The sequence below is a fragment of the Stegastes partitus genome, unplaced genomic scaffold (assembly GCF_000690725.1).
Source record: "Stegastes partitus isolate 25-593 unplaced genomic scaffold, Stegastes_partitus-1.0.2 Scaffold237, whole genome shotgun sequence".
In the NCBI taxonomy this organism is placed as follows: domain Eukaryota; kingdom Metazoa; phylum Chordata; class Actinopteri; family Pomacentridae; genus Stegastes; species Stegastes partitus.
Genome location: NW_007577968.1, coordinates 304482 through 315981, shown reverse-complemented (window position 1 = coordinate 315981; position 11500 = coordinate 304482). Strand labels below are relative to the sequence as shown.

At 43.4% G+C, this 11500-nt stretch overlaps 2 protein-coding genes across 4 annotated transcripts in view; one reads left to right on the top strand and one right to left on the bottom strand.

Moving 5' to 3' along the window:
- fahd2a (fumarylacetoacetate hydrolase domain containing 2A) overlaps nucleotides 1-5091 on the bottom strand; it is a 9135-nt gene extending 4044 nt beyond the window's left edge. For 2 of the 3 annotated variants that reach the window (XM_008281569.1, XM_008281571.1), the window contains exons 1-5: nucleotides 4950-5043; nucleotides 3116-3384; nucleotides 2420-2636; nucleotides 816-875; nucleotides 578-740 (exon numbers count right to left, since the gene is read on the bottom strand). In XM_008281569.1, the coding sequence (XP_008279791.1) occupies nucleotides 578-740; nucleotides 816-875; nucleotides 2420-2636; nucleotides 3116-3384 (709 nt within the window). In that variant the 5' untranslated portion in view covers nucleotides 4950-5043. The other variant, XM_008281570.1, reaches the window with a different exon arrangement.
- Nucleotides 5092-6279: 1188 nt separating this feature from the next.
- Nucleotides 6280-11500, top strand: part of LOC103357146 (putative aminopeptidase W07G4.4) — an 8104-nt gene continuing 2883 nt past the window's right edge. The window contains exons 1-9 of the mRNA XM_008281568.1: nucleotides 6280-6355; nucleotides 7685-7726; nucleotides 7808-7898; nucleotides 8601-8749; nucleotides 8842-8950; nucleotides 9314-9441; nucleotides 9521-9620; nucleotides 9730-9805; nucleotides 10219-10304. Coding sequence (XP_008279790.1) covers nucleotides 6345-6355; nucleotides 7685-7726; nucleotides 7808-7898; nucleotides 8601-8749; nucleotides 8842-8950; nucleotides 9314-9441; nucleotides 9521-9620; nucleotides 9730-9805; nucleotides 10219-10304 — 792 coding nt within the window. The 5' untranslated portion in view covers nucleotides 6280-6344. The remainder of the gene's footprint in view (nucleotides 6356-7684; nucleotides 7727-7807; nucleotides 7899-8600; nucleotides 8750-8841; nucleotides 8951-9313; nucleotides 9442-9520; nucleotides 9621-9729; nucleotides 9806-10218; nucleotides 10305-11500) is intronic.

The window sequence follows — 11500 nt, the reverse complement described above, 5'->3', positions numbered from 1 at the left end:
TTGTGTTGTAGCTGCTCTCAGATGTACTTTGGATAAAAGCTAAATGAAATAGTCAAATATCTTTGGGTTGCAAACACAAGGAGACGTCTGAGGACATCACTGTGGTCATTTTCAGCCTTTTTTTTAACAAACTAACTTACAGATTAGTAATTTATTAATATATCAGTACTACATGGGACGTTGTTAAAACATCTCCTCGTCTAAACTGGACAGTTATAACAAATAATATCGGAGGACTTGGTGTGCACACAGAGCCGAGAAAACAAAAAGGCGTTTTGTTTTTTTCAAACACAAATAATGTCTTGAATAGTTTGTAATAACGAAACTAAAAGCATCATGTCAGTCCTGGAGAACCTGAATGTTGAGCTGAAGCTTGTATTTTATATTATTGTCCACATTCAGCTGGAATGCTTCCAGCCTTTAGAGGTGCTGGTGTTTGTCGTGGCCGCCCTGCTGCTCCCATCACCTGAACAAACCTCCCACTGAGTTCCAGCCCTGATGCTGCAGACGTGAGGAATCCCAGATAATTACATGATTATCTTTGATTCCCCTCCTCTCTGTCTCGCCCCTCGCTCACCTCTCACAGCGTCCGTGGTCACTAAGGCGGGGCCGAGAGGACAGAAGCTGTCGAACGTCTTTCCGAGCAGCCACTGCCTCCCGTTGCGCTTCATCTGCCAGTCGCGAGCGCTGACGTCATTGGCCACGGTGAACCCGGCCACGTGGGAGAGGGCGTCTTCCTCCTGAACAGCAGGGGGTGGAAACGGGAGTCACAAATGACCGGAGCATCAGAGCAGAGGCGACGCCGGGACGCTCACCTTGATGTGTTTTCCTCTTCGTCCGATCACAAAGGCCAGCTCCACCTCCCAGTCCACCTCCTGCAGCCACACAGAGGACACACACAAACAGCATCATCACTTATTTAATATGGAGGGTTGGAAAAATAGCAAAAAAAAACCTTTAAACTTTTTGCAATGCACAACATAAATGAAGATTCTGGTGCAATATCTCCATCAAGGTCCTGAAAAAGAAGAACTGGACACACAGCAGCAAACATTACAGACTTCATTAGAAGCTGTCAGAACGCTGACCTGCTGGTCCAGACATGCAAACACTTGTTTATTTAACTTGGTACATTTGAAACCCCAGAAATCTGTTTTTATGACCGTCGTTGGTGCTGTCGGCAGTTTCAAGGTGGAAATGTTCAGTCATGGTCTGATCTGTGATCTGTCCTGCAGCGTATAACGACACCACATGGACGCGTTAACGAGGCAAACAGCTGTCTTTAATCGGTGCTTCACATTGATTATTTATTATCATCGGCGCTACAGTTTGGCCTCGGTCAGCCTGAGAACCAGCTCCTCCAGACCGAACGGTGCAGATTTGTGCCTGAGCGGACGCGGTCGAGGCCGAACCGGCTCACTGCAGCCGGCCGTGGTGGGCTACATAATTCATCATCCTGCTCTCTGAGGGTCGGAGCAAAGGTCAAAGAAAAACAATTACACCGTGACCTTTCTGGAGCTCCGTTCAAAGCACATCTTCAGCAATTTTTCGTTTCCTTTTTGTCCTCTAACAGCGTATTGACTCGCAACACTGGATTTTCTTTTCGTCCTTCTGTAAAAAAGTTCAATTTGTCAGAGCTTCAAACACGACATCAAACTCCTCGTGTGTGAAATCCTACGTGGCAATAAAACTGATTTAAATTCTGAAATCTTTGGTTCATTCATCCATCATCTATACTAGGGTCGCGGGGGGCTGGAGTCTATCCCAGCTGACTCAGGGTGAAGGCAGGTTCACCTGGACAGGTAACCAGTCTATCACAGGGCTACACTTAGAGACAGACAACCAAGCACACTCACATTCACACCTACGGACAATTTAGAATCACCAATTAACCTCAACATGTTTCTGGACTGTGGGAGGAAGCCGGAGAACCCGGAGAGAACCCACGCTGTACGGGGAGAACATGGAGACTCCACGCAGAAAGATCCCGGGTGTCCTCACTGGGATGTGAACCAGCGACCTTCTAGGTGCGAGGCAACAATGTTAACCAGTGAGCCACCTTGCAGCCCAATGATTCAGCAAAAGTCCTCGTGGCTTTAATCATCAGCCTCAGGTCGTCTCCTCTGTCTCGACTGAACCACTTTGCTGCTTTTACACTAACTTCAGCTGCTCTTCTTTGGCTCTTTGTTACTAAAAGGACTGATTTAAAAATCTTATCTCAAAGAAACCAAATCAGAACCAACAATGGTCTTACTTTTGTAAATTTCCCAGATAAGGGAGAAATAATCTTCTCTTATCTTAAAACTTCATCATTTGGGTGAAACTATTGTTTCTCTCTTATCTCCATCCTTTTTTTTTTTTTCTTCCTGTGTCGCCTCTATTTTATAAACATAAATGACGTTTGCCTGCCGGTTCTGACCTGGCTCTCTGTGGGCAGAACGATGTCGTCGTACGGCCCCGTGATGGCGCTCGGGAACTTGCTGAAGATGATGGGTTCTTTGGGGATGGGGGCGTTCTGCTCCAGGCAGTGGTCCTTGTAGTTCATCCCCACACACACCACCTTCTCCGGGGCCGAGACGGGAGGCAGCAGCTGGATGTCGGCTCGATCCACCAAACACTGATCAGACGCCAAAGCTCTGAGGAGGAGGAGGAGGGATGGTTAAAGAGATGAAGAATCTGAAAGAACAAACGCTGACAGAGGAGGATGAAAGTTTCAGGAGCACAGAGAGGATGTCAGAAGATTTAAGTAGGAGATGATTTATCAAAAACAGGAAGTTGCTGATTAAGGATGTTGATGGAGGAGCAGGAATGAGTGAAGGAGATGGTGATTAATGAAGACAAGAATATGCTGCTGATTTGCCAATAATTCAAGACATCCGAATCATTTAGAGGAAGATGGAGGTTTGTAATGTACGATGATTAAGCTCATTGATTTACTGAGATCATGGTTACTGTGAGGATGATTTATGAAGAAGATGATGAGGAGGATGAGGAGGAGGAAGGTGATTCAAGAAGACGACTGAGAAATGATGACAGATGAGGGTCAGTGGAGGACGACAGAGCTTCAGGGACGGATGTGAACTGAGGAGATAATAAATCAGAATGTGTTTTCTACCTGTGTGCGCTCTCCAGACCCGCCTCTCCCAGCTCCAGCAGCTCTCTCATGGTCGAGGGCATGGACGGGTCGAACGCCTTCAGGTCCACCACGCCCAGCCCGTCGCCTCGCTCCACTCCCACCCTGACGACGCCTCCTCCGTCACCGTGACGACGAAACTGCACCAGACGCATCCCTGCACCGCTCAAGTTTCGTCTCTGTACGTCTGCTGTCAGCCTTCGATGGATCAAAGTCCTGAAGATGCAAAAGGATCGAAGAGGGAGTCTCATCTGGGGAAGACGTGAGGAGACAGAAATCAAACAGTTAGATTTAGGTTACACCCGATCCTCTACATGTCAAGAAACACCACCTAAGATCACATCTACTGGTCCTTTAATGTAGTTTTTCAATAAACTATTAATTGTCAGCTGTCATAAAATAGAAGGAAGTCCTTGTGACAGTTCAGATGACTTATTTTGTCAAACTAAAAGTCCAAAAGTCGCTCTGCTGTCATTGATTAAACCCCTAAAAACTCACCTCTGTGTATCAGAGTTACATATTTGTACGTTTTTCTTATAATGGATCACATATAATGAATCTGAGGGAATCAGAAGCTGCTGCCTCTCCACACAGCTCTGCTCAAACACTGTAAAACTACTGCAAGCTGCCCAAAAAAAAGCTGTGTTATTCTAGTAAATCAGCCACACAAACATGTTTAAACCGGAAACTGATTCAGAAAGCAAGTTGGCAGGTTGGTTCCTGTGGTTTGTCTCAGATGAAACACTGAAAGTCCAAATCAGTCCACAGCAGCTTCAAGGTGGAGACACTCAGCCGTGGTGTTCACTGATTATTTCACTCATAATGCATCATCCAGCATATAAAAAAAACCCATACTGACTCGTTAACAAAGTAAAAATCTTATTTTCAGCGAAAAGGTTCTGTAAAAGAGGCTTTCCAGACATGTTTAGAACTTAAAAATAGAACATTTTCCGTCTCTTATTGGTTTTTCCACGTTGTTCAGCTTCATCCAAAACTCCAGAATCCATCAAAATGCAAATATGTTCGATGTCCCTTTCCATCCTTGATTTAACACCTAAAAACCCATTTCTGTGCATCAAAGTTACATATTTAGAGGTTCAATCCATGAAAAAAATAACTTCTAGCCTTAAAACGGCTCAGATGGGATGTTGTAGAGATCTATTTACGGATCTAAGCCGATTCATTCAGCCATACATGCTCAAAACAAAACAAAACTACTCAAGCTGACTGAATCGATTCTGTAGGTTTGTTACACATTAAACCCTGGAAGTTTGAATCTGTGTGTTTGAGACGGTCAAAGGTGGAAATGTTTCACAAGGTACTTAAAAAATAAACTTGATTTTCATCAGAGGGGATCCTTGAGATTATATGAAATAGAGCAAAGAAGTTTGACTTAATATTTAATATGCTGGCAGCAGAAAAGAGAAGAAATTTCCCCTCAACAGTTTGGCAATCAGAAGTTCAGTGCAGTTATGTGCTACTGATTTATGATTTCAGTCGGATCCTGCTGAGCAATCACCTGTAAGCACATGTCTTTGAATAAACTGATCTCACTTTGTACAACTGTTGGTGAAAACGTGCAAACACTGCAGACAAAGTGGGGAAACACTCCTGACATAAGAACAAAGCCACCTGTTTGTTTTATGACTTTAGTAAAACTCTCATGTGAGCTGAACCCAAACCGGTTCGTTGACAAACGGCTGTGAGACGCAACAAATGCAGATTATAGAAGCATAAATCCTCATTACGACCTTCTGCTCTCACATGACGACTGAGCTGCAGATCACTATCGAGGTGAGAAGCGCGTGGACTCTACCTGCAGCTGGAGCTTATCTCTGATCAAACACCATTTCTACAAGACTGTGAAATGCAACTGCTGCTGCTGTCCGCCCTTTGCACTCTGGCCACTCAGTACTCACCTCTGCTTCTGCACAGAAAAACGCTACTTCACACTACTTCCGGGTTGCGTTTGTAGTCCATTAAAGTGAGCCTCAGAATCGGTACTTAAGGGGAAAGTTAAGGGAAGCTCAACTTGCAGAACCAAATGAGCATTTCTGGGGGAGTTTAAACACATTTTATTGATGTTGAACCGTTTTAGATCATAAACTCTCACCTGAAACCCAATTTTACATTCGTGAAACGTTTATTTTAATTATGAAAATGTATAAATTAAAGATTTCACTGACTTTCTGTTGTATGCTGATCATGTTACACCAGATCTAAAAACATTCTGCACCGTGTTTGATGTGTGAAATCTCTATTCTGCCGAAAAGGGAGATTTAACAGCTTTTTTTATGATCTGTTTGTTGCATGAAGAACAAATGAGACCAAAGCTGTGTCCTAAATCACACACGTTTTCTTTTTACTTAAAGCTCATTCTGCAGCTGCACTCACAAGTGGGCGTACAATCGTGATATATTACCTAAACATAAAATATATGTACTTTTATTTCCCCTTCCTTTTTATATGTTTTATTTTTAAATTTATTTTATTTTATTTTATTTTTTAAAATCTGGACTTGGTCTAATGTGATCTGCATATAAAAACAAAAACAGGAAATTCCAGCTTGTTTTTTTTCATTATTATTTGTTTGTTTATTTTTCACAAATAGCGTAAAGCTTAAGTTTCCCTTAAATTTTCCCTTAACTTCTGAATTACAAGCTAACTTCAGCGTCAGTGAGGTCAATGCTGTCAAAAGCAAAATAAATAAATATTCAATCGACGTTGGAGTGTTGTCACGGTTAGTAGATGTTTTACAAAATATGGCACAAATCAATTGCTAAACCCGTGACATAATCCTCTGATGCTTCGTTTCTTCTTTGTTGAATCCGTGCTGAAAAACTACAACTCCCAACCGTGTCGCTAAAGGCGCCTTTCCAGTGCGGTGGGAACTTCCGCTTACATGAACAAATTAGCGTAAATACGTTAGAGAATTTCACGTTTTCACATCAAAATCTCAAGCGCATGATTTTAAGACTTCATAATCCACTGAGAGCAGCTGCTTAGAGTCTCTACCAGCTTTGCTATAGTGCCTAAGCAGCATTTTACTTTGGGGATTGTCGTAATTCCGAGCTACGTGCGGCCGTGAAGGCGGCACGAGTGTCACTTACGGGGTCATGTGACCGAGCGGAGTGCGCTTCACGGAAGAAACGGTTGTTACCGGCGCTCGGCTGCCTCTTTCACCCCGAAGACACCGGAGAAGGAGGACAAAATGTGCACCAGGTGGGATTAACGACCGCTTCTGTCTAAACGGCCGGTTTTAGTGTCGCTGGAACGTTTTTTTCTGACGTGCATTTATTTCCGTTTCTGCATTAATTAACAGCGACGAGGCTCCTGAAGGTTTTATTGTCTGATGAGCTGCAGCTTTTCTAATGTCCACTTCAGATGAGTTCAGATCAGAGGAGCTCGTTCAGCCAGACACTGAGTGTGTTTATTGGAGCTACAATTACTGAACGCCCAGTGTTTTAAATCGTTTGAATAATTTAATTTAAACCAGGTTTCTTTACTCCTCTGTGACAGTTAACTGAATATTTCGGGTTCCTGACAGAACAAAACATTTCTCATGTCTGGATTTGTGAAACACTGATTCACATTTTTTACCATTTTCTGATATTTTATAGCACAAACAACTAATGCATTAATTGACAATAAAAACTGTAATGACTTGTGGTTTAAAATGGAAAAATCTGATCTTGCCACGAATCACATCTGGATCCAGTTTCCATAAAAAGCTTCTACGCTGTTTTTTTTTTCTTTGTCATTTGATGCCTGAAGCGTCTGACTAAAAACAATCTGTCTGCTGCGACAAAATAATCAATTAATTCATTATTTGTGAGCCATTAAATTAATCTGCAACTGTTTTTATAAATCAAGTGATGTCTTTGAATCAGTTTTTAAGGATAAATGTCTACATTTTCTGATCGTGGCTTCTTAAAAGCAAATGTTTTCATTTCTTCTGTGAGTAAACTGAATATATTTGGCCTGTGGATGTCGTCACCGTGGGTTTTTAAACACACCGATCAATATTTTTCACCATTTCCTTGTGCAAACATTTAATTGGGTTATCGAGAAAACAATAATCAGCAATGGAGAGTAATTAAATGCTCAGTTATAGGTCAGAGTAACAGAATCTGATCCTCTCATTTTGTCCAAATCTGGATTGTGTTCCCACTTAAAGCACAAAGTGTTTCTTGCTGAGATTTCACTTTCAGTCTTACCCTACTTCCTTTCCAGTGTCATATGACGCCCGAAGCGTCTGACTTGTCTGAACAAATCTGTCTGTGCCGCACTGTGACATGATTGTTCCTCTAAACTGCACACAAGGTGCAAAGTCTCGAGACAAGAAATAATCTCCTCATGCTGAGGTTTCTCACCAAAGTGCAGACAAGGAAGAAATGTGCCTGTTGCACTCCGACAGCTGCAGATCTCAAAGGTCTCAGAGACGTTTACTCACCGTCTTATCGTTAACCTGCCTGATTGCATCACTCCGTCTATCTTGGCTCAGCCTTGTGTTTCCAAAATGCTGACGCTGCGGTTTGTCTTTCCGTCCAGCGTCCAGCCCATCGAGTGGACCACCGACCTCAAGAACCAGAAGTGAGTGTCAGGAGAAATGCTGCACTTCCCCTCTAGCTGTCAGACGGTTGTTGTTACATGATGGTGTTGTTTGTTTTCTAGCTTCGATGGCATCGTCCTGGTGACCCAGAGCTACGACACTCTGCCCGCCGAGCTCGAGAGTCTGAAGGCTCCTCTGCAGGACTACAGCTCTGTAGGTTTCCTCTGCCACTGAACTCACCTGACCTTCATTTGTGTCTATGCACTCGCTCACAACCCCAATACTAACGAGGAAAAAGTATATATTTAAGGATTAATTCTGATTTTATAGAGAGCTTTCTTTGCATTTGTGCTTCGTCTCAGTAAAAACCTGAAGCCAAATGACTACATTATGGTAAAAATAAAGTTATTACCGCTCAGTAGAGGTTTGTTTTTAGTTTTAATGTGCTTAGAAGAGCTTCTATATCTCTATGGTATGAGTAGTAACCAGAAGTGAATCCTGCCAGATTGAATCAGATGAGGTCAGGAGGTTTTCCACATATTCATGAAGGAAAAGATCATTTTGAGGAGTCTTGATGAGGTTGACAGGGTTGAAACAGCAGGAATAAAAGCTATTATGCTGCACAAGGTTGTTTATGTTTCAGAAATTGTTCTCTTTTATTAAGTTTTTTTCTTGAATTCCTGGAAAATTCACCTGCAGTGGCCTTAAACTGTACATCCAGCGTTGACCGATCCCACATTGAGTCAATTAAAGGAGTCGAGACCACAAATGTTGTGAGCAGCTGAGATAAAGGACCTGAAATCATCGTAAACAAATACATGATGATGCGATAGTGGGTTTTTTATTCTGTTCAGGGCTTTTTAAAAGGTGGTGTCATGTGCTCTGATTGGCTGTGTGGTGTGTCTCTGCCTGCAGGTGGACAGCGGTCTGGGGGAGGAGGTGGTGGTCCTCAAGGTCCCTGGTCTCCCTGGTAACCGGCTGGTGTTTGCCTCCACCGGCCCCGTAAACCGCGACTACGATGACGTCCGGCGCTTCAGTGACGCCGCCGTCAACGGCATCAAGCGGTCAGTTAACTGCAGCTGATTTTTCCCTCTTAGTGACTCATGTTGCTGCTGCACGTCCACGTTTCACTTTCAACACCTGTTTGTCTCTTCAGGGCCCTGAAAGCCGGCATGCAGCGCCCCCTGCTGGTGTGTCCTCCACACAAGGACTACAAGAACAGCACCTTGGTGGCTGCACTCGGGGCCCTTCATGCTCTCTACATGGTGAGAAAAACCACAATACAGTCGTGACTCGATAATTCGACACTACATGTAAAACCTTCTTTCATGTCGGATTGTCAAGACGGAGGTCGAGACACAAGGAAGGCTTGATGCTTGAAGGGTCACTTCCACGCCGGGGCAGCGCTCCAACGGGGTGGAAGTGTCCAGAACACACAGGCAGTACTTGGCTGCTGATGCTAGTTTAGTTAGCGCTCACACTTCTGTTTCCACCATCGGTGGCGGTGGGGGAGTGGCAGATACGCTCCACCGTTACCATCCATGTTTACTTCCATAATGTACTTTCCAAATGTAAAAAATATGTTTGCAAAAAAAAAAACACTCACTTGCTGTCTTCTCTTCTTCCAGCCTCTTGAGGTGCGAGAGGGGAACGTGAAACCCTCTGACTACAAGGTGTGTGTTCTGGGGCTGTGGGCAGCGCAGGAGGCTCAGGCGAAGAAGATGGTGGAGCTCGCCAACGCTCTGGAGAGCGGCAGGTGAGTCGGACGCTTGTCCTCGTCCTCTGCTAAGACTTCCCGGGTTGTGTTTGTTCACTCACTCATCTCCCGTCCTCAGGCTGGCGTATCGTGACATCGGAGGCTCCGACCCTGAACGTATGGCTGCTCCTCGTGTGGCTGAATACGTCCAGGAGCTCTTCAGGAACAGCCCCGTGACGGTAATGAGGAGCCTTATGTAGAAACAGTTCTGCAGGTGTTTGGTGGTTCTTTAAACTCCTGTTTTCTGGTCCCAAACATAAAAACTAATCTTTGTTTTTTCACATGCAGGTGGAAGTTGTGAGCGACCTGAAGACTCTGGAGAAGGAATATCCCTGTCTGGCTGCCGTCAACCGCTGTGCCAACAGTAGGACAACAGATTATTATCAGAATCAGAGTCCTTTTAATGTCATTATACCAAAAAAAGAACAACGAATGTGGGTGCAATCCCATTCAGTGCAAAGAACAACTATAAATTAGCAAACTGTGCAAGACAAAAACAAGACAAACAAGACATTTGTAGAGCCTATAGGTGTATATAACAAAATAAATAAGTGACAGCAGGTATAAAATGGATATAAAAATGTATTACAATAGCAGCGAGCAACAGAGGTACCTGAGGAAATGCTTGTGGTAGATTACACCTGAGTACATGTGACATATTGCAAACTGAGAGAATTTTTGTCACTTATTACATATTGTAGGACTGCTAGCTATTGTTTTTTTTTTTGTTTTTTTTTTAAAGAAGCATGTATATCCATTCGTCTGCTCTGCTTTCAGGCGTCCCTCGTCACCAGGGCCGAGTCGTCAGGCTGCAGTACTGTGGAGAGGGACCGATCCAGAAGACGCTCATGTTGGTGGGAAAGGTGAGACTCACAGACGTCCGTCTTTGAAGCAGTAAAACCTTAAAGGAAGGCTTAACCCCTGAGTATATGTGCTCTCTCACATTTACTTTTAAATCTGAGTGTATTTCAGAGAAACAAATGCCATCAAACAGCATGTAGAGGCACAACTCAAACATCCACGGTTCACTTCGTGGCTGGAAGTCACACCTCTCCCTCTCTGTCTGCTTTCATTCTGACAGTCTAGAGCGAGACAGAAAACAAAGAAAACTATCTCTAAAATATAACATTAAATGCTCATTCTGTGTCACAAAGCTGTAGCTGCTAATCAGACTGAAATGGAGAATCACTGTCACCCCTGAGATCAATGTTTGACTTTGGACTACAGCTGAATTATGCTGCATGAGATCCAACTATTGTCAGACTCACTGTCTGTCTTTTCCATCTTTATCTCACTGATTTCTTTTGAGCGTAGAGATCACGCAGTAATATCCTCATTCATGCTGAGTGTCTGGTTCTGAGGTCCTGATTGATGTCATGTGTTATTGCCAGACTCCTCAGATGACCTCTTTTTTTAAAACGACATACAGAAGAAGGTTAGGTGGTAACAGAAGGTGTGAGGGATCTAGTTTTACCATCACAGAGGAGCTGTGGGATTCTATCCTTGGCCTTCATCAATGTGTGCTCGACACGCACTCATTCAGTTTAAGGTTGTCCATCGTGTGCACTTGTCAAAGGTTAAGTTGGCACACATGTATCCAGATGTTGACCCAACTTGTGGAAGAGCACCTGGTACTTTGCTTCACATGTATTGGCTCTGTCCATCATTCCTAAACGTGATTCAATTTTTTATACAAGTTCTGAAGTCCTACAGCATCAAATTAAACCAGATCCACTATGTGCTGGTGGCCTTAGACCATAACTTGCCAAACTCTAAGTTGAAAGTCTTGAAATTTTCATTTTTATTTACCAAACGAGCTGTTTTGCACAAGTGGAGCGACTCTTCAGTTAAAAGATGTAAAGTCCTGCATGGATTTGGAAAAATCAATTTGAGCTTCAGAAAACAATATCTATAAATCGTGGTGTCCTTTTCTGGATTTCTTTGAAAGACCCTCAACTGCTAGCATCAAATCCTCATATTTGAGCCAATATTTGACGTTTCTTTTGCTTCTCTGCAACAGTTTTCTGTCAAGCAACTAATTAGTCACTTGCTAATTCCT